General features: G+C 39.4%; 1 protein-coding gene across 11 annotated transcripts in view; it reads right to left on the reverse strand.

Moving 5' to 3' along the window:
* The window catches only part of TAF7L (TATA-box binding protein associated factor 7 like), a 31898-nt gene extending 8823 nt beyond the window's left edge, over nt 1-23075 (reverse strand). For 2 of the 11 annotated variants that reach the window (XM_074205747.1, XM_074205748.1), the window contains exons 1-13: nt 22963-23073; nt 20405-20514; nt 19140-19213; nt 17987-18065; nt 15621-15754; nt 11232-11358; nt 10692-10750; nt 10386-10433; nt 9078-9150; nt 8564-8677; nt 7882-8070; nt 7602-7714; nt 3169-3228 (exon numbers count right to left, since the gene is read on the reverse strand). In XM_074205747.1, the coding sequence (XP_074061848.1) occupies nt 3169-3228; nt 7602-7714; nt 7882-8070; nt 8564-8677; nt 9078-9150; nt 10386-10433; nt 10692-10750; nt 11232-11358; nt 15621-15754; nt 17987-18065; nt 19140-19205 (1062 nt within the window). In that variant the 5' untranslated portion in view covers nt 19206-19213; nt 20405-20514; nt 22963-23073. The other 9 variants (XM_074205745.1, XM_074205744.1, XM_074205746.1 and 6 more) reach the window with 9 other exon arrangements.

The raw sequence follows: 23075 nt of genomic DNA on the forward strand, positions 1-23075 counted from the left end.
AAGGGGAGAGGTGAAGACAGAGTTCAGCTGGAAATTGAGGCTGACTTACACAAAGCAAAACACAGGCTTGCAGGAAACAAAAAGAACACCCTCAGGGGCCATTTCTGGGTTGCTGGCTTTTGGTCTTTACCAGGAAGCAAAATGATGCCCTGATGAAGACAGCACTTACAAAATGCTGCAGTAAACCCCAGGGACCCCATGGCCGTGGATGACAGAAAGCACACAAAAGCAAGTTTTCAAAGGTGGCAGTGAAGCCGCTAGGAGAGAATACACAGGAAGACCAGTCTCTGCAGGGACTGGGAACCAGGACAGCAGTGGCCTCGGCACCAAACCAGGGTCTTATGTCTCTGTGCAATGCCCGGGGGGGGGGGCCTAAACTCCCTTACTTCTCTGGGGGGGGGTTATCTGATTTAAATGCATTTTATCTTCTACCTTGATTATGTAAACTTTATCAACAGCACTAATAAGCGTTCACATTCCTATGGCACTTTAAGGTTCACAGAACTTTCAATACACCAGTTTACTGGAGCTTCTCAACACCCCTATGAGGCAGGCACTGTTATTGGTCCCAGATTACAGATTAAGAAACTAAGGCAGGGGCAGCCAGGTGTCGCAGTGGATAGAACACTGGCCCTGGAGTCAGGAGGACCTGAGTTCAAATCCAGCCTCAGACACTTAATAATTACCTAGCTGTGTGGCCTTGGGCAAGTCACTTAACCCCATTGCCTTGCAAAAAAATCCCCCAAAAAACCAAAAGCAAGAAACAAAGACGAAATGACTTGCTTAGAGTAAGTAAATGTGGAAATCCAAGCCAGCTCTGCCAGACTCCTGGTCAACTGCTGGAGCCTAACTACTGAAATGACTATTATTTAATATCACTACACCAAGTACCGATTTTTACCCTACAGCACTTAAGTAGGGAAAGTATTCCCTTACTGAACAACTGTGGACCCAGGGGAGGGGTCCCCAGCCAACCTCATCCTAAGTGATACTCAGCAGCCATAACGCCAAGCTGTGGTTCTTCTCCACACTTCTTTCATGTTCTTTGATCACTTACTCATGCCTACATCCTCCTCATCCATTACTTCTATGTAAGCAACTCCATAACCCCTATCTTTGAGCTCCTCCCTTCTTCAGCTCCTAATTACAAAGCTGGACAACCAACTCAGCCTGACAAGCCAGGACCCTTCCAATCAAGATGACCACTCCCCCAAACAGCTGTTCCCCTGGCTTCTTCCCATCAATGGTACCAGCCCTCCCTCTCCTAGGCACTGCATACTTACAGGGCTCCACCCCTGCACTTGCCCTTGGTAGAACTGCCTGCCCAGCATTTTGGGAAAGCGCCTCTGTCCATGTCCTTCTTTCCATTCCCTATGAGGTCAGAGCAGCCTCTCCATCTTCAGAGACTTCCTTTCTGATTCAAAGACTTCGGCTAAACTGGGTGCCAGAGAGCTTAAAGGTTCAACATGGCAGGGCCTATCCTACTCAGAAGCTTCCAGTGTCTCCCACAGCCTCATGAACCCTAGTTCAAACTCCTTAGGTTTGACATTCCAAGACATGCATATCCTGATTCCCAGCTATCTGCACAGCCTTGTCACCCACTACTGCTCCCCACACACACAGTATACACAGGCCCAAAAGGATGAGCCTTTGCTCATTCTGCCTGACCTCTTAATGACCTCCCCTCCATCTCAGTGTGTCCCAATACTACTACTGCCATCATTGCCACCACCGCCACCCCTTCCTTCTACCACTTACTTCTACAATAAATCCCTGGTTCCAGGTCTAGTTCAAATGCCATTCTCTCCAAGAAGCCCATGTGCTTACTTACTATTTTGGTTGTAAACAATTTTCCTGGAGTCAAAGTATTACCAGAAAAGGTGGAATCAGCGTAAGGCCATTGAGCTCCTCTCCCAAACAACCCCAGTGTTCCCAGGGAGTTTAATTTCTTTCCCTCTCAGAGACCTTATAGTATCCGGCTTCTTTAATCCAATCAACACTTTTTAAGCACTTATTATGTGCTACTATGTGAAAAATGCTGTGAAGATGAACAGAAACACAAAAGACCCTGCCCTTGAGGAGTTGGGAGATGGAGGAGAACATATTTAAATACAGTACAAGGGGGCAAATTTCAGAAAGTCTTCCTACAGGTTAGGGGTTGTTTTACCTTGGATAGATGTCAGAGGTCCGTGAGCTTGGATGAAAACAAAGTTCCACCTTTATTTCAATCTAATTGGTTTCCTTTGCAATTGGAAGTACTTTATGAATCACTTAAAAGCACAGTTATGAGAAGGTGCCGGCAGGCTTCTCTGGCTTTCCAATGCTTTAGATCACAGCACGTGAGATAAATCTCAAACAAACCTTAGGATGCCAAGAAGCAGATGGGATGGGGAGTGTACCCCCCCCCCATTCAGGGCACAGACTCCACAAAGGAATAGAGGGAGGAGAAAGAATGCTCAGTTGGGTCGATTCAATTCAACTGAACCAAGAAGTATGTGAAGGAGAACATAAGGAAATCAACATCAAAGTATTTTGGAGGCAAAGTCTATGGGGCTTTGACTGTTAAAGGGAAGAAGAGCCTGTATTTAATTCTAGAGGAAACAGGGAGTCACTGCAAACTTTTGTTCAGGGGAGTAGTGTAGGGAGAAAAATGAAGAGCACCCTTGAACTAGTCCAGCAAGGGGTGATAAGGGCTTCAATGTGGCCACTGGTCTTGTGATGAAAGAAGGGGAGTTGTGTTGTGGAGGCAGAAACGGTGAGATTTAACACTTGCCCAGAGGGTATTTCCACCCGGACAGAGAGCTGTGTGTCTGGATAGATGAGTTCTTCGAGATCCATAGGACATGGGGACATATTCCACACTGGGAAGCAAAAACCAGTCTAACCAAAAACTTACCCTTGCCTAATCTAAACAGGCCTCTTCCAAACTGCCCCAACAATGTGAGGACACAGCTACATGGGGAAACAGCTAGTAGACCTTTTTCACATGGTTACATATTCCACACCATCCACCACAGATATTCCTCCCTTTGGGCCATCTTACTCAGGGAGGATTTGGCCACTGTTGGGCTTGCCCGTTCCAACTGGGGCAAACAGTCAAAATAAGATAGGAAGTAATGGCAGTTGTGACAGAGGCTTCCCTTCTTGGTCTGCAGATCATCTCCTTACCTGCTGCTCTTCTTCTTCTTCCTGCTGTTTGAGCTCATCCAGCACAGCCTGAAGACGGTTCTGAAAAAAAAAGTCAAAGAAGCAATGAATGCTAGGCCTCATCAATGAAGAGACAATAAGCAAGTGAGACAAAGGAACCCTGGGGTATAACAAAAGCTCTCTCTTTCCATCAATTTAGTGTTTTTAAACCATGCTCCCCACTGTAGCTCTGCACCATTTGACTCCAAACTCTCTACAAAACATTCTTTTTTCCCTTGAAATGAATGATTACAGAATGCCTTCAGATGAACTATTAACCCTTTTCTAATTGAGCATCAGAACTACTGTAATCCATTGCTTACCTTGAACCCTGAAATAAAATGGACTATGCGTAAATGGAATCCTATGCTGTCTCATCCCAGTCCTTCAGAATGATAGGGCTCACAGGACTCCTCCTCACAGAGGAGTTTTTCAGAAGCCCTGCAGGACCAAGAGGCATTTTCATAATAATACTAAGATTTTTTTATTTCTAATTTGATAACTAATAGATGTAACTCACATAAACAAAAACTTTTGGAGAAGGGTCCTCAATAATTTTTATCAAAGGGTATACGTTCAAAAGCCTACTATTTTCAATTTTTAAAATTTATTTTACATATTATGGGTTTTTTCCCTCTGACATTTTCCCCTCCTTTTTTGATTTATTCTTCTTTCACAACTTGATGAATATGGATATATATTTAACATAGTTATACATGTTGAATCTATATTAGATTGCCTTCTATCGAGGAGGGGGAGGCCTCAGAAAAGAGGGGGATTGGGGACAAAAAAGAGAAAAATTCAAAACCTTACCAAAAAAGTGATTGCTGAAAACTACTTTTGCATATAAATGGAAAAGAAAGAAATTTAAGGGAAAATAATTGTAAAGGGATTATGAAACCAAAAAGTTTGAGAACCACTATTATAAAACTAGAGCAAAAATAAAAATGGCCTTGATTTGCATAATATTTGCTACACCATAGCAAAATCATTAGAAAGCCCTGCTTCTGATGTGTGTGTATAAATAAATATATGTATATAGACACACACACACACACACTCTTAATCTCTTAGTGCTCCTAGTAGCTCTCTGGTCTGCAGAGAATGTTGCAGAGAGGGTGAGATTCAATAATGGAAGAGGTAGTTTCTTCATCTAGGACTCTGCTATGCCAATGCAAGCTCAAAACCCTTCTGTTCATATCTCTGCCCTTTCATATCAATGATCTCAATACAATACATTCCTCCTTTGAAGGACAGGAGCCCAAATTTGTCCTGTTCTGTGACCAGTGGTTCCAGCAGAGGACTTGGCCTCACCAAGGATGAAGTCAGCATGGATTTCTCCATCTGGCCCATTTCAGTAGGAGCTGGCTTGGAAGCCTCCTTTAACTCAGAGATAATGTGTTTCCCATAATAAATTTTCCTGTCACCGAAAGGTGTGTTAAAACATGTCAGAATAAAAGGGAAATTATTCACCTTTGCAAGCATGCAACAGAAGATAGTTAAAAAATAAATTCAAGGGCAGCTAGGTGGCGCAGTGGATAGAACACCGGCCCTGGAGTCAGGAGTATCTGAGTTCAAATTTGGCCTCAGACTCTTAATAATTACCTAGCCGTGTGGCCTTGGCCAAGCCACTTAACCCACTGCCTTGCAAAAAGAAAAATAAAATAAACTTAAAAAAATTCAATTCTTGGTCTTCATAATGTAGGTAAATGGATGCCAAGAAAGGAAAATGGCACATATAGGCATTTTTAAAAAGACAATAGTCTTCTTCTGTGAAAACAGTGAATGGAAATTGATTGAGAATCAGTATTCTTTAAAGCTAAATCATTTCTGACTAATCTACTTTGTAGATTCACATATAGTGTTTAACACAAATACATTTTAAACCAGTTGACTCTTTCCCCCAAAATGGTCATTAAAGATGTTCAAAATGATTTTTCAGATTTTATGTATATTCTCATTATAGAGAAAAAGATGGAACATGGATAATGCTGCCGCGGAGTGATGTAGAAGAAAACACAGAGAGATGAGAGTCAGGCAGGGGAACTTAGCTGAGGAGAACATATCACTAGGAGAAGAAATCCCTATTCAATATATACAGTATATAAATGACTTGAAAAGAATTGATCACAAAAAAATAGGAGACAACCTTACATAACCATGGCTAGAAGAGAAATTTTAACTATACAAGAAATGATTATTAAAGACAAAAAGAACCTTTTCAACCACATAAAGTGGTTGTGATTTCTGAAATATAAAGGTATGTGTAATATGGGATGATAAATTTCTGTGATTCTGTGAATTATGATGATTTCAGAGAAATACAGGAAGATCTATGTGAACTAATGTAGAAGTAAAAGAACATACATGATAACAATGTAAATAAAATGATCGCTAAAAGTAACATAAGGTGAACAAATGAAAAACTAACAATGACCTGAGAGAACAGGCCTGAAATTCCTATCTGAGGAGTGGTGGAGAGAGCAGAAAGAAGGAAGGGAGAAAAGAAAGCACCATTCATTTCTAGAAAGGACTTGTGACATGTATGTTTTTTTTTTTTAGGTTTTTGCAAGGCAAATGGGGTCAAAGTGGCTTGCCCAAGGCCACGCAGCTAGGTAATTATTAAGTGTCTGAGACCGGATTTGAACCCAGGTACTCCTGACTCCAAGGCCGGTGCTTTATCCACTACGCCACCTAGCCACCCCAACATGTATGCTTTTTTCTAAAAGAGAGAATAAAGCTTCAGTTCACTCAAACGATAATAATATTAAGAGCCAGTCTGTGTGACTAATAAAGGCTAACTGCAAAAGACAGAAGAGAAATTCCACTTAAAGTAACTGCAGACAACACAAAATACTGGAGAATCTACCTGCCAAGACAGACTCAAAAAGTGTATGAACACAATTATAAAACACAAATAAAGTCAGATCTAAACAGGAAAAATAGAAATTGCTCATGGTTAGGCTGAGCTAATATAATAAAAATGACAATTCTACCTAAATTAAATTACTTATTCAATGCCATACCAATCAAACTACCAAAAACTTACTCTACAGAGCTAGAAAAAAAATAACAAAATTCATCTGGAATAACCAAAGGTCAGGAAGAAATTAAAAAATAATGCAAAGTAAGGTGGCCTAGCTGTAGCAAATCTAAAACTATAATATAAATAGTCGTCAAAACTTTCTGGTACAGAAACAGTAGTAAATGACTATAGTAATCTACTGTTTGATAACCCAAAGACTGTGGTTTTGGGGGATAAGAGCTCACTATTTGACAGAACTGCTGGGAAAACTAAAAACTAGGCATAGACCTACAGCGCATACCCAAGACCAAGATAAGGTATTAATGGTCTTAATGGGGGAGCAGGATTTAGACATAAAAGGGTAATACCACAGGCCAATTAAGAGAACAAGAAATAGTCTATCTATCAGATCTATGGAGAGAGGGAAGAAATTTATGACCAAACAAGAGACAGAGAATATCATAAATTGCAAAATGGATGATTTTGACTACATTCAATTAAAACGTTTTTGCACAAACAAAACCAATACAGCCAAGATTAGAAGGACTACAGAAGATTTGCATGAACTGATACTGAGTGAAGAGAGCAGATTCAAGAGAAGATTGGACACATTAACACCACTGTGAGATGATCAACTATGAAGGAGGCAGTTCCTCTCAGCAATTCAATCATCAAGAACAATCCTGAGACCTATTATGGCAAATGACATCCACATTCAGAAAAAAAACTAAAAAAGGGGTGGCTAGGTGGCGTAGTGGATAAAGCACCGGCCTTGGAGTCAGGAGTACCTGGGTTCAAATCCTGTCTCAGACACTTAATAATTACCAAGCTGTGTGGCCTTGGGCAAGCCACTTAACCCCATCTGCCTTGCAAAAAAAAAACAACAAAAAAAAAACCTTAAAAAAACTAAAAAGCAACGGAATCTTAATGCACAGCAAAGGATACTATGCTCACTTTTTAAAATTTCTTTTATGTTTCTTTTCTCAGTTTTTTTCCCTTTAGTTCTACTTTGTCATTCCCAACATGATTATTATGGAAATATATAAACACGACTGTACATGTACAACTTTTCCCAGACTGCTTGCTGCCATGGGGAGGGGAGATGGGAGGGAGGGTAGCAGGAAAATGTCGAACTCATAAATCTGCAATTGGATAAATATAGAAAACTACCTTTGTATTTAACTGAAAAATAAAAATAAAAAAATAAAAAAGCTACTCTGTGAAAAAAGGTGCTGGGTAAACAAAGTCAAAAAGGAAGAATTCCTGCCTTCTCAAGGATTTTTACTTCTTTAGGAGAAGAGGGCAGTACATAAGGACAGATGAGTAAATATAGGATAATATGGGAGGGGGGAAAAGTGCTGTCATCTGAAGGGGTGATTATACAACTCACCTTAAGGGCCAGATTTTCCACTTTGAAGATGAGGTCTTCCTGGCGTTTTGCTCTATCTCTAGTCTCTTGGTGCTTTCCCTTCATCACATCAATCTGCTTCTGGAGTCCTACAACTAAAGGAAAGTTTTCTCCTTATTCTATCCTGTATCAGTGGCAGATCATGATCATGACCAACCAGTTCTGCCACACATCTGATGACCACCTTTTCTAAGCTGCCCAGTTACTCATTTGGGCATTGCAGCTCAATCTCCAAGTCTGGCCCCTGAGTTTTGGGACTTACCAACATGATTTGCTTTCATATCTTCTTGGCGCTGTTCATCAGACCCTGCAAGTGCGCTTTGTGTTGGTCTCTCCAGATCCTCCTCAGTGTCAATGATGTTTAGCTCTTCATCATCATGGTGATCTTGCTCATCGTCATCATCACTGCTGCTGCTAATGTCATTAAATATCTCTCGAAGTTCATCATGGTCTGTTAGTTTGAAATAACAAGAAACAACAAAGAAATGCAATGTTTCAAATATCTCCCTCTAGAGTGAAACCCACTAGTGTAGTAGGCAGTCCTCAAAGTCCATTTATGCAGCATTATTACAGTTTATTATTATACTCATAGGCAATCCGGGTAACAATGTAGTCATAAATAAGTATTAAATTCTATATGCAGCTCTTGACAAGTTTTGATTGATAGATGTAGCTCAGAAGAGCTAAGAGGTTGGATACCTATGCCTTAGTATATAATCCCCCTGCATCAGTGGTTGAGGATATTCCTGACAAACAGGAGTTAGGCCTAGGAAGTGCTGAAAAGTCCATTCCATACAATAAGTAATTAAGGATGGAAGAGAAATGAGAATACTAATCCCAAACCAAAGGTCACTAAGAAAAGTTAAAGGGAATCCTACAGGTTCATGGAAACTGCTTATCCAACAGTCTGAGAGTCCCATCTAGCAAAGGCAGTAAGGCAGTACCTGATGAGCTGTGGCCCTGCTTGTGGCTACTCATTCCTGGAGAAATGTCCAAGCTGGTCAGAGACCCATGGTTTTCTGTGTCCTTTGTTTCATCTTCAGCAATGACCTCCCATCCTGAAAACAGGTCCAATTAAGGAAAAGGCAAGAGAAGAGGGGAGGGGAGGGGAAGAGTATAAGGAGAAAGTCCAATGAATCCCTTTAACTGAAGCATAACCTAATTTGGTCTGACCTCAGTCCAATTGTGTCGAGCCATAGCATATAGCAAAGTGGCCCAATAGTGGTTCACAGAGGTCCTCTATTAACACAAGCACCAAATAGCTCTCATTACCTGAGTTTCTGCTTACCAAATGAAAAAGATACATGGCCACTTTATGGAAGCGTGTGCCTCTTGTTTGAATCAATTATTCTTACCATCCCATCTCAGTAAATGCCTCAGCTAAAGGTAAATGAAGAAAACAAGTCCACAGGCCCAGAGAATCTCTCAGGCTCCAAGATTTGGGATAGAAAAGGATACGAGTACTGACAGCTTCAGCATCTGTACTCAGCAGTCTCTTGACTTCCTTTTCCACATCTGGAGATTCGATATACTAGGCCAGAGGAAACAAAAGAAAAGGAACACTATTAAGTGCTCTGTGGCTGGCAGGGATGAGCCGAGTATTGCTGGCAGTCACCAGAACCACCAGTATTCTTCGGCTGCAAGAAAGGAAGGCTTTTTTTCCAGAACCTGGGCTAATACAGGATATGGGAGCTTTCCTTCATAGAACAAATGATTTTAGGGGACTGTTTTTTTCTATCTTAAGATTTTGTAGTAGAGTTTGTACTCTAAGAACCCCCGCCCTTAAATTCTAGCTATTTAGTAAATATTTATACTGACTTTGCTATAATAGCCTGCATAACCTTATTAGCTAGGGAGAAATGGATTGGCCTGAAAGTTTAAATTTTCAGATTTCTTTTCCTTGCATCTTTGTTATTTTTTGTTGTTTAGTAATGTCTGACTCTTTGTGACCCCATTTGGAGTTTTCTTAGCAAAGATACTGGGGGGAGGGGGTTTCCATTTTCCTCTCCAGCTCATTTTATAGATGAGGAACTTAGGCAAACAGAGTTACGTGACTTATCTAGGATAACATAGCTAAGAAGTGTCTAAGACAGGATTTGAACTTAAGACAAAGAGACTTCTTGACTCCAGGTCCAGCACTCCATCCAGTATACCACCTAGCTTGCCCATCTTTATTATTAGAAACACTTCTACAAAAAGCAAGCCATAATCTGACATTCCCCCTGAATTTTATCTCAAGCAATTATCTCCAGAATAACCAAAGTGTCAAGTCATGAACTGAAATCTGGACCTCCAAAGGAAGATGCAGCAATAGCAAACAACTCTCTGTAAAACAAGAGTCCTGATTTCCTGATATTGCCTTTACAGTGCATATTGCTTTTATATAGAGAGAAACAGATTTCAATTATCACTGACAAATAAAACATTTTCCTCTAGGAGTTATCTCAAAGATCCAAAAAGGTAAAATCATATTTCAGTGAAATAAATGAGGGGAAGACTTAGAGAAGCAGTTATTCCTTTCACAGCTTATTCAAGTCAAATGAACTATTAACTCATGGCAAAACAATGAACAGTGTTATATAGCATCTGACTCCAACTCTTGTGAAGCCTATGCAATTCCTTTTTGGGAGGGGAGAATTAACAAATTATCCTTATGTTCTTGGCCTCCTTAAAATAAGGGCGACTAGGTGGCACAGTGGATAGAGCACCGGCCCTGTGATCAAGAGTACCTGAGTTCAAATCTGGCCTCAGACACTTAATAATTACCTGTGTGGCATTGGGCAAGCCACTTAACCCCATGTGCCTTGCAAAAACCTAAAAAAAAAAGAATATACAAAGATGAGGCAGTTGGGAATAGGATGTAATCCGTGTACTGATGTTATGTGCAATCCAGGGCTGACTATGAGACCAGGCTGACTTGGTGCCTTCCATTTATAAACTCACAGTCCAAAGTGTTACCTGAACCTCCAAATAAGTACTTTAGCCAGACTTCCTCTTGACACCTTTTTCCATCTTCATTTTCCAAGGCCATCTAGCAGAGAAACCAATAATCTGTATGAAGTGAGAACTTACCTTCTTCTTGGCTGTCTTCCGGAATCTTCTCTTTCTGACATTCTTCAATGGCAGAGTGACTAAAACAAAACAAAGTGACATATATCAGCCTAATTCTTGGTTAAACAGACTTGATAAAAAGAAACTTCATCCTATAGAACCTATCAAACAAGTCATAGAAAATGATTATGAAATTACAGCACTTGGGGGCAGCTAGGTGGCACAGTGGATAAAACACCGGCCCTGGAGTCAGGAGTACCTGAGTTCAAATCCGGTCTCAATCACTTAATAATTACTTAGCTGTGTGGCCTTGGGCAAGCCACTTAACCCCATTTACCTTGCAAAAACCTAAAAAAAAAAAGAAAAGAAAAGAAAAGAAATTACAGAACTTGTAAATAAAAATAGATGCTAGGATCTGAAGTCATAGGTTCAAGCTCAAGCCCCTTTTAAATTCTGGCTAGGAACTAAATGGGTTTGGGGCAGACATCTGATTCACTATTAAGTAGGATTCAGTAGATGTAAAAAGGAGGCCAAGACAAGAAAAAAAGATTTCTCACTTACTGCCATGGTTCCAGATGAATTTCTTCTCTCTGTCCTTATCTTTTTTCTTATTTAATTTTGGATCATTAGTGGCAACTGGTTCTTCCAGAGGTGGATAAAGATCACCATCCACAGTACTCACAAGCATCTATAAACACCCCCCAAAAAAAATTTAGAAAAGTTTTTTTAGGGTTCTATGGCTTAGATGTTACCTGGTGACTTTAACAATGGACCAACACCCTTAACACCAAACAGGAGCCTGAATGCAAGAGGTTACATAAAAAACTTAGAGGAAAATGAGAAGTACCACCTTACTAGGGAGAAGTTTCTTAAACAAGCAAGATAGAGGTGATCACAAAAGAGAAATAGAAAATTTCTATTATATAAAATTGTGAGGGCCTTTTCACGAAAAAAATCAATACAAAGAGCAGAAGAGAAATGATCAATTGGGGAAAATCAATCGATCAAATAAAACTCATAAAAAATCTGGTATCCAAATTACATGGAGTAAAGATATAAACAAACATTTATCAAAAGAACTGCAAAATGGGGCAAGTAGGTGGCACAACGGATAGAGCACTGGCCCTGCAGTTAGGAGGACCCAAGTTCAATACTGCCTCAGACATTGAATATTTACTTAGCTGTGTGACCATAAGTCACTTAACCCCACTGCCTTGCAACCCCCCCCCAAAAAAAATCCCCTACAAACTATTAATAACCATATGGAAGATTGCTTCAAATCATTAATAATTCAATTCAATGGACACTGATTAAGTACCTCCTTTTTGTGAGGCACTACACTAAAAAATAGAAACAAAGACAAAAGCAAAACTACCTCTCACCTGAATAAATTTATATTCCTCTGGAAGGAAGCAACATGTATAAAGAAAATTAAATGCAAAATCCATTCAAAATGATTTGGGGGAGGGCATTAATAACTGGAAGACATCAGATAGCCTTCCTACAGGAGATGGCACTTGAGCTCTGCTTTTGCTGGAGGGGTCCTTCAATTATAACCAGAGTGAGTCATTTCTTAGCATCTGGTAAGTGCTTTCTATGACCATATGTACTAGAATATGTTTCTCAACATTTTTTAACTATGCCATCCTTCCTTTGAGGAGTGTAAATGAATTGTCACTGCTTGCCATAAAACAAACAGGTATGTACACACTCTGACTTAGCTCTATTAATAATTGGAGTCTTTTCCCCCCATAGTAGAACCTTTGTGTCCCACACCTATAAGGTACAAAATATGGGGTTAACGTTCACACGCAGAATCCCAAGGAAGAAAATGGCAGGCATCCCTAGGAAAGCTTTTTGGTTCTCACCTGAGAGAACAATCCAAAACCATTCTTCCACACACTGAACTTGGGAACACTCATGCCCAAACTCATCAGTTAGTTTCCTGTATCCCTAAGGGGTCTCAGTTGCTTTTTGATTAGAAAACCGGCAGAGAAAGACTTCCAGTCTTCCCTAAGGTTTCAAAGGTAAATAGTCACTTGGGGCCAAATGGACCCACAGTACTTAAAAGATCACAGATAAGATTCTGCACATTTCTCTTAGTAGCAAAACTCAATTTAAGGAGGGAACATTCTGATCCTACATTGTTATGTCATCAAAGATCCCAAACCACTGATCTGGAAATAGATATAGAAGATAAACACTTCATTCCCTGCCACTACCACCACCCAAGAACCTTTCAACAGAAGGAAGCAACTCTAATATATGTCAAAAAAAAGAAATATTTTCCTATACAAAAAGGGAAAACTGGGGAGTCAACATGGCAATTGCCTTCCCATTCCTCCAAACTGGATAAAGATGTGATAGATCATCCAACCCCTTTAATCTCTAATAAATCAAAGTTGGACATCTAAGTCTATTATGTGGGGTTCCTTCTTTTCTTCCTCCAGGATGAAACTCACAGAATGAGGAACTGAAAAGAACAGGATCAACTCATTAAGCCTTTTCTTCCAACTCCTTCAACTGACACAAGGCTGAAGCTTCTCAAATGGTTGCAGTGAGTAGTTCTAATTGAGTTTTGAAGGAAGCTACAGATTCTATAAAGTAGAGATGGGAAGGGAGCACATTCTAGGCATGCTGTAAAACCTAGAGAATAGCATAGCCAGTTTGTCTGGCATGCAAAGCACGTGAAGGAAAAGAATAATTAACAAGCCTGGAAGGGTAGTCTGGAGTTAGACTGTGAAAGGTTTCAAAAGCCAGGTTTTTAAAAAAAATTTTATTTATTTAAAGCAATGGGGTTAAGTGATTTGCCCAAGGTCACACAGATAGGCAATTATTAAATGTCTGAGATTGGATTTGAATTCGGGTCCTCCTGACTCCAGTACTGGTACTCTATCCACTGTGCCACCTAGCTGCCCAAAAGCCAGCTTTGTACTTTATCCTAGAAGCAAGAGAGTCACTAAAATTTTTTTGAGGAATGACAAAGTGCTTTAGGAATATCAATTTGTGAAATAATGCTATAAAACTTAAATGTCCAAGGTTGGTCCCAGAGCTAGTATTTAAGGTTTGCAAAGCACTTTCTAAACATCACCTCATTCAGGGCATTGTCAAGGAATGTTAGGAGCTGACAGGATCAGAGAGTGTGTAAACAATGCAAAAAACGTCCAGGAGAAATCTTGGGGGCTACCACCCACATAACCGGCAAGACAAAGACATGGTTCAACAAAGGAAACTGAGAGGGACTGGCCAGGAAAGAGAGTGGTCATGAATGCTGAGGGGGGGAAGCATATGAGGAAGGACAGGATAGTCAATAATGTCAAATGCTGCAGGGAGGTCAAAAGGAGGAAAGCAATCAGTTGGCAATTAACAGAGCAAGGTACCCTTGTAAAGAAATTTCAGCTGACCACTGAGATCAGAAACCATGTTGCAAGGAGAGGAAGAGATACCGTAAGAAAGTGGGCACAATGAGTGTAGGACAAATAAGTGTAAACACTTTTTTCTAGAAATCTGACTAAAAGGAATGATATCTTGAAGGGATGGTAGAGTAAATCTGGGAATGTTTCTAAGCAATAAGGAAGGAATCAGCAGTTCAAGACCAAAAGCAGAAGAGGAGAGAGTGGAGGTTGTTGTTGAAATGATTTGGAGCAAGGAGGGTGTTCATAATTGATAAGAGAAACATCTTTGAGGTTTCACCTTGTACCTAGAACACTGAAAAGATGCCAAAAGATCTAAATAATCAGTGCTAGGGAAATTGGAGTAAGGCAGGCACACTAATCTACTCTGGTGGAGTTGTGAATTGATTCAACCATTCTGGATATTAATTCAGGGTTATAGAAGAAAAATGAATATATACCCTTTGACCTAGAAAACCCCTACTGGACACAGCTCTGAGGGTGTTAAAAAAAAAAAAGAAACAAAGGTGTCATAGACGCCAAAAGATGTGGTACTTTGTGAAATAGCAAAGCAAGGGAATCCAATAAGCATTTATTAAACATCTATGAGACAGGCAAGATGCTGAGTATAAGAAAACTTAGCAGCCACTGACTGGGGAACAGTTGAACAAGCTACAGAATCCTACTGTGTTGTAAGAAATGATCAACCAAGATTTCAGAGAGACAGGAACTGAAGCAGAATGAAGTAAGCAAAACCAGAAAAACAACTTACACAAAACTACAATATATAAACAAAAAGACACCAAAAGAAAGCTAGCCCTTTGTAATTATGATGACAATTTGGGCCCCTGAGAAGAGATGAAATGTAAAACCTCCGAGGAGGCAAGAGGGGCTGGGAATAGCTGAAGTGGGAAATGCTATATGTACTGTCCGATATGGTCATGACAATTGATCCTGCTTTTCTTGTTTCCATGGGGATTGGAAGTATGTGAATCCACAAATGACTCAGATGTGCAAAGAAAAGGCATCAGTTATATTTTCTGAAAGGTCAAATGGCAGTATACATGGCAGTTTACTGAAGTCACTTTACTGTGAAGCAGCACTACAAATCTAGAATAAAGAAAAAGGCTTTTGGGAGCTAGAGTACTTACCACTGCAGAAGAAGTATGTTGGAAAACATGCCGAATTTTGACTTACAAAGAAAACAAGAAATCAACAGCAGAAATGATGATTAAGAACCGGTCTATATACCGCTATGGTCAACTGCAGGTTGCTTCAGCAGAAGGAGCCAGAGAAGATCCCAGCTGTTCCTATTTTTCAATAAATGAATCACTACAAATGACAAACAGGAGGTTCAACACTCCACAAGATGTTTACATGACAAGAGGTAATGGTAATGAACAGTTAAGTCTCAAAACACCAAAGTGAAGCATGAAATTTCATTCTTGTGTCTTTAGGTTAGAAATCAGGGATAGCAAGTAGTCATTCCCCACATACAATAAGAATACCTGGAAAATGTGAGAACTGGTGGACAAAGGAAAGAGCAGCCCATCCATACCTGGCAAATATCTGCAGTCTTGTAAAAGGTTTTCTTATCAATGGTTTTCAAGCTTCCAATAACGCAGGGCAGGTCAACCAGCTTTGAGGCTAATGGGACACGATCCACACGGACAATTCCATGACGTCCATCAGCTAAGGACAAGTAAACAAAAGCTTAATCCTGAGATTTAAAATATTTTTTAAGTTATATAAATATTTTATTTGTTTTCCAATTAGGATAACAATGGTAGTTTCTACCAATCACTTTTTTTTGCAAGGTTTTGAATTTTACAATTTTTTTCCTCCTTCCTTCCCCCCAACAGAAGGCAATCCTGATACAGTCTTTACATTTGCTTCCATGATATACATAGATCCAAACTGAATGTGTTGAGAGAACAGATTCAAAAGGAAGAAAGAAACCATTAGAGATAGAAAATTATGTAATATATAAGACATCTTTTAAAAATTGAAGTTAATAATCTTTGTTTAAACTCCACAGTTCCTTCCCTGAATAAAGATGGTATTCTCCATCACAGATCCCCTGAAATTGTTCCAGATTATTGCACTGAGGGAGTGACCAAGTCCATCAAGGTTGATCATCACCCCATGTTGTTGTTTAAGGTGTATAATGTTCTTCTGGTTCTGCTCAGCTCACTCAGCATCTATTCATTCAAGTTTTCCCAGGCTTTTCCAAAATCCCATCCCTCATGATTTCTTATAAGAATGATAGTGTTCCATTACATACGTACACCACAATTTGTTCAGTCATTCCCCAAATGATGGGAATCCCTTCAATTTCCAGTTCCTTGATGCTACAAAAAAGCTGTTACTAATATTTTTGTATGTGTGGGATCTTTACTCTTTTTTTTGATCTCTTCAGGATATAGATCCAGCAGTGGTATTGCTGGATCAAAGGATATGCATATTTTTATTGCCCTTTGGGCATAATTCCAAATTGCTCTCCAGAAAGATTGGATCAGTTCACAGCTCCACCAATAATGCATTAGGCTGACGTCTTTTCAATGCACTGTATCCCTCCTAGGGTCACTATAAACAAGGATCTACATGGTAACAAGGTACACGTATTGTGTTTTATTGGGGAAACTACCATTTCTTTTAACAGTACAGCTGTTAAAAGTTGTGTCATGAAAACAAAAACTTCAAGGAAAAAAAAATGTTGTGTTATGTGACCTCTGAGGGAAAATGTCAAGTGACCCAGTATTCCCAACTCCCAACTCTTTTAGGAGTTGCTTAATTTCTTAATTAATGACTGAGGACTGAGCAGCTTGGTGAAACTGTGGTTTTTGGAGGGAAATTTAATATTAATATAAATATATTAATACAAACATAATTTATATATCTAATATAACATATATAATACAAATATATACAAAAGCTATGATGTAACATATAAATATAATATATTAATATATTTTGTGTTATGCTAAGCAATCTATTCCATTCAGTCAAATAAGTCTTCAGAAACATTCATGTTCTGGATATAGACATCACAGGGTTTTTGAAAATAGAATATTTACTACCACAGGGGAGGATCATTGAAGATATGTACTTTATTGGAAGGAAAAAAAGCTTTGCTTCTAGAATGGTGCTAGAGCTCACAGTTGGGGGTTTAATGTTCAGTTCTGTTAGAGAAAACTCATTCATAGCCCTGAATCATTATTTCACTACAAAATGCAAATTGCAAGGGAAATTTTTCCAGATTTTGTTAACCTCTTCAGTGAAACATTAGTCATTGTGGAAAGCTCCCTTCCTCCCTAATGGGAATCTGAAATGTTATCTCTCTAAACAAAGGTCAGTATTTGTTATTCCCTTGGAAGGTGAGGTACCAAGAAGGTTGAATATATCAGATAGGAGACAGTGATCATTATCTGTCTGATCTCTAGAAGCCAACCTCTTGGCACTCTCAGAAACACAATATACATAGGTACACGCCCATAGTTTTTAGCTGTGTTGCTCTGGATAGTTTCAGAGAAACCTTGGGAAGACTCATATGAGTCAAGTGTGTGGATCCAGGAGACTAATGAACATAGCAATAGCAATACTGTAAAGAAAACTTTGAAAGACTTCAGAACTCTGATGAACACATTGACCAGCTGCTGTTTCAGAGGACTCCTGATGAAACATGCCTGCCCACCTCCAGAGACAAGAAAGCCAGCTGATGAATTCAAGTACAGAATAAAACATAGTGTTTCCAGACATGTTTTTCCTTGCTTTCCCAATGGCAGGGTTGGGGAGGGGAAGGGAAAAAAAATTCTAACCTGAAAATAAAAATAAAAATTGAGCTTAAAAAAAAAAGAAAAAACACTGCCTATTCACTTATAATAAGGGAAAGAAGGGACCATGAAGAAGACATGGATCACTTACGATGTAATTCGATGCTTAATTTGTCTTTCAGGCTGACAGTTCCAGATTGTATTGCCCTTCTCACAGTAGAAGCATATTCCTGAAAAGAAAAAAACTTAGATCAGTCACAGGTATGCCAGATAGCAGAAGAGATATGCCAGAGAAACTCTGCTCTTAAATTCAACCTTCAACCCATTTCTGGATAGACATTCTATGGAGCCATTCTACCATTTATCAGGGCATCTGAGTCAACCCAACACATAGGTTGACCCTCATGCCTAGGGCTCCAATTAAGGGATTCGTCCCTCCCCTAGGTTTTAGGCCTTCCCCACCAATTCTCAGCTGCATAGTCAGGAGAGGGTCTGATTGGCAAATATTCTATGTATTACAAATTGACCCCAATTTAAGAGATGACTTTGTTTATACCACTCAAGGACACAATATGTTCCATTTCCCATTAGATGCTACTTTCTGTTGGTCCATTTCAAAATTTAAATTCAAATATCAAGGGGGTAAAGAGGCCCTAAAATAGTACTCAAAAGGACTGTTCTTTCTTTTCCCAGATGGCATCCAGACTTCAAAAGCACAGCATACTTTCATGTCCAGGGAAGAGTGCCATATATAGCATACTACTAATTCAACTCTCAATCTCTTTATAGGTACATGAGCATTCTAAAACAAAAACATGCTTGGTGTCTAACTAAAAAAGGGACTATCAATTGTGGCATGACAGGGTAACATAGGAAGACTACAGGATTTAGTCACAGGACCTGGATTTGAGTCATGGTACTAACCACTTAATAATTGTGTAACCATAGGCAAATCGCTTCGCTTTTCTGGACTTCATCTGTAAAATGGTATACTGAAAACACTAATTCCCTTTGAAAGTTGATAGTCTATTTCAAGATAAATATTATTTGAAAAAAAATAGCTCTCAAAAGTAAACAGGCATGAACAAGGGAAAAGAAAATTTCAACAAAGAGACTATACAATGGAATGTTACTACATTTGGTCCTTAATGACCCATTTTCTCTTAAATAATGGTTTTATATTTATCAACTGACAACCAAATGGAATCTTTATGTCTGAAACTTTGTCTAAAGTAACACAGTGTGAGTAAAAGCCACTCAAACTCAATCTCCAGTCATCATCCTCATCTTCGAGAGTTCCTTACCGGAGGCAGACGTAATAAAAACTGGCTCTCCAGCTCATGGGGAGGATCCTCTTTGTTCTTGCTCATTTTTTGTCCTTCAGTTTGGAGGGGGAAAAAAACAAAGTCACAAATAGTGTAAACACCTTTTGTTTCCTTCAATTGTTCACTACTGATGTTATCTCTAAATTTGTTTTATGTACTCTAACAGGTACTAATGCCACATGAAATATATACAGCTCAGAAACACTTCATTTTATACCAACCTCTCCTCTCTAAGAGGAGGCAGTTATGTGGCTCAGTGAATGAATAGAGTGCTGGGCCTAGGGTCAGGAAGACTAATATTCCTGAATTCAAATCTGGCCTCAGACACTATCTAGCTGTGTAACTTAGGTAAGTCATTTCACCCTGGTTGCCTCAGTTTCCTCATCTATAAAAGAAGATAGGGAAGGAAATGACCAAGAAAACCCCAAATGGGGTGACAAATAGACACAATAGAAACATGTGAACAAGTACTCTATAAATAAAAACTATTTAAATTCTGCTTTCAAAGAGAATTTTAAGTTACACAATATAATTTCTCTTAAAATCAATATATATCTATTTCATATAGCAAAAGTTATAAACAACAACATTCTACATTTTCATAAAGAGAATAGTCTAACAACAGAAGAGAGGATTCTCTCTACATATTTTCTGCAAGAATCAGAGACAAAAAGAAAATTAAACTGAGTACTGTAGTCAACACCAAAACCCTTTGAAGTAGTTCATGGTCTATGTGATGTTTTGAGAAAAATATAGTTAAACTGTTCCTTATCTGTTCACATCTTGGTTGAAACAAAGTAAGCATTTATTTGAAGGACAAGCAGCTTCTCTGGACTGTGACTTTACAATCAGTCTATGTCTACCAAGTCCATTTCACCTTGGAGAGATGCCCAAGGTTATGAGTCAGTTCTTGTGTAGCTGGGGTATCAACCTCTCTGCCTTCTAAGCTAATAATAATAACTAATGGTGAATATTCAGTTTGTTGATAACTGAAAACATAATATTAAATTTAATATTCCTTTAAACAACAGAAAGATGGGCTTAGCTTCCTGTGAGGTTTATAATTTCAACTTCAGCAAATCAGAACACATCTTAAATGAATTCAAGAAACTTTTTACAAGGAATTCTATAGTAAATCCTTTTGACAGCAAAAACTTTATGTAACGTGAATAATCACCTTTTCTACCCTTTTTATGTCATTTCTAATATTCACTTATTGCATTTAAGTAGGGTACTATTTATACCTGGAATAGCTTGGCTTTCATAAATCAATTCCTGGACGGCAGTATCTCCAAATTCTTCAGTTTAAAGGACTCCTTAGGGGTGGAGAGAATGTAGTGTATAATTTTTCGACCTGATGATTAGATTCATCGTTAGATGTCATTAAAGAATAAAAATAAGATTTTGTTATGTGACAAAACAAGCTAAAAAACCCTTCACCTTAGGTTAGAGAATAAGATAAGAAAGGCAATGTGTCACACAGTGGATAAAGTACTGGCCTTGGCATCAAAGAAAAATCTGGGGTCAAATCCTCTATTTGATGTTCACCAGTCATATAAGCAGTATCAAGTCTTTAATCGAATCTCTAGTTCCAACAGCTGTATAAAGAGACTAATATCTATAGTATCAACCTTACAGGGTTTCTGTGGAGTTCAAATGACGTACTCCATTCAGCACATTACAAAACTTTAAACTGGTACGTGTCTATTTAGTACACATATCAGCTGGCATTATTAATTCACAAACCCCAGCAATCTGTAGATCATGACAGGGCTTTAATTTTAAACTTCACTAAAGAGTTAAAACAAATTAAACCAAATTGTTGTGTGTGTAAGTCTGTGCTTATAGTGATATGAAACTGAGAATGATAATTACAGGTAGCTTTTATATAGTACTTTAAAGGTTTGCAGAACGAAATGTGATATTATCTCATTTGATGTTCCAAACAACTCATATTAGTTGCTGTAACGACTCCCATTTTACAGATGAGGAAACTGAGGATGAATGATATTAAGTGACTTACACAGGGTCATATAACAAGTCTTGAAATTAGGCCTTCCTAAATATCAAGTCTCGCTCTGGCACTTTATCCACTATGCCACCTAGCTATTTTATACATTCAATCCCTAAAGCAGGTTCAATAAATTTTTGGAAAGGCAGAGAAAGGAAAGAGACTAGTATCTCAAAGTACCCTTTTCCCCCCACAGAAGGCCAAAAAGACACCCAGCATGAGAAAGGAGGAAAAGCAAAACAAAAAACCACAAATGTATTACGTGTGATGGCCATTTCTTCTCTTCTTGCTTCATGAAAACATTTATACATACTCGTATCATTCAAAAACTAAACATAAATGTAAGGGAGGAGGGGGGAGGTTCATTAAAATTAAGCAAATAAAATAAAAGCCAGAGTCCAGAAGGTTATATCAACCACCCCTTCATACCATTCCAATCTTGTACTGATAAGAAAGCTTCTACCAGAGCAATCTGTACTGAAAACTTTCCAAAGGGATACTTCTAAAATACTTTGGCCAGATAACTCAGATACCATTCCAATCTTGTACTGATAAGAAAGCTTCTGCCAGAGCAATTTCAACTGAAAACTTTGCAAAAGAGATACTTCTAAAATACTTTGGCCAGATAACTCAGATACATTTGAGGCTCTTCTCTGGGGACAAAATGATTTGATATGGGTTTTCTAACATGGAGATACCCATACCTTGGGGAAGGGTCAGGAAGAGAAGCTCATCAAAGGAAGAGAGGGAATATTTTCACAGGATTTAAAAAAAACCCAACTAACTTCCAATCAATGAAGCTGCAAACATTTTGGAGTACTCTTGAAAAAGTATGTCCCATTCTTACTGTTACTAGTTACAAGATATAAAATGTATAAATTACATAAATGCATGAATATTTTAATTAATTTCTAAATGAATCTGCTTTTGTAAGAGCAAATGCATAGTAAAGTGTACAATTTGTTCCCTTCATACCGAATAGTCCAGTAAGGTTTTCTATCAGTCAAAGGGCACAGGCCAGCAAAAAGTTAGGACCCCCTAAGGTTCTGGAATTCCTAGCTCTGCCACTACTTGTGTGAGTTGGGGAAGTTACTTAGACCTCTCAAAGCCGTAGTTTACTCATTTGTAAATAAGATAGCAGAGCTCTATAGTCCTTCAGGACAGTGAAAGACTGCTACAGATTTCTCACCATTCTTTACCATCATGGCTTTAAAAAACCAAAATCAACAACGCCGCCCACAACAAAGGGCTGCCCCCAAACGTGTGATTTAGTGGCAGGTGAAACGATGCCTCTGCCCTTTACTACTTGCTTGCTCTTACAGTCTATCGAGTCTGCAGTCTGGGAATTCATTTTCAAGTTATTCCGATGTCATTTTCCCATCATTTACTGGTTTTCTGTTGTCATTTTGGCCCTTAAAGAGGAGACTCTAAGAGAGGGTCCATGCAGGGTGGTCCAAGGGGGCCGAAGGAGCCAAAAAGACTTCGTGGCCCTGAGTTACATTCTCACTTGGCAGAGGAGGAAACTGAGGCCCCGGAAGATAAGTGAGCAGCCCACAGAGACACAAGGAGTAGGGAGGTTGGCAGAAAGGTAAGCGGGGTCTTGGGACGCCAAATTCAGGGCTTTCCACCGAACCACACTGCCTCCTAGCTGGGGACGGTCCCTTCCTTTCGCCTCAGTTTCCCCAAACGTAAAGTGAGAGGAAGGCTTGGTGGGCCCCCCGGCCCCGCCCCCTCCCCCTTTCTCCCCACAGAAGCGCCGTCACGCTCCCCCCGCGACCCCGGCCCACTCACCGACCCCCAAAGAGGGCAGCCCCCGCTACAGAGGAGCCAGACGAGGACCTCCGGGCGACGACGACTGGCCGATGCAGGGCGGGCACCGGAAGTGCTCGGAGGCCCTGCCCCCT

Source organism: Macrotis lagotis, chromosome X, assembly GCF_037893015.1.
Source record: "Macrotis lagotis isolate mMagLag1 chromosome X, bilby.v1.9.chrom.fasta, whole genome shotgun sequence".
Lineage (NCBI taxonomy): Eukaryota > Metazoa > Chordata > Mammalia > Peramelemorphia > Peramelidae > Macrotis > Macrotis lagotis.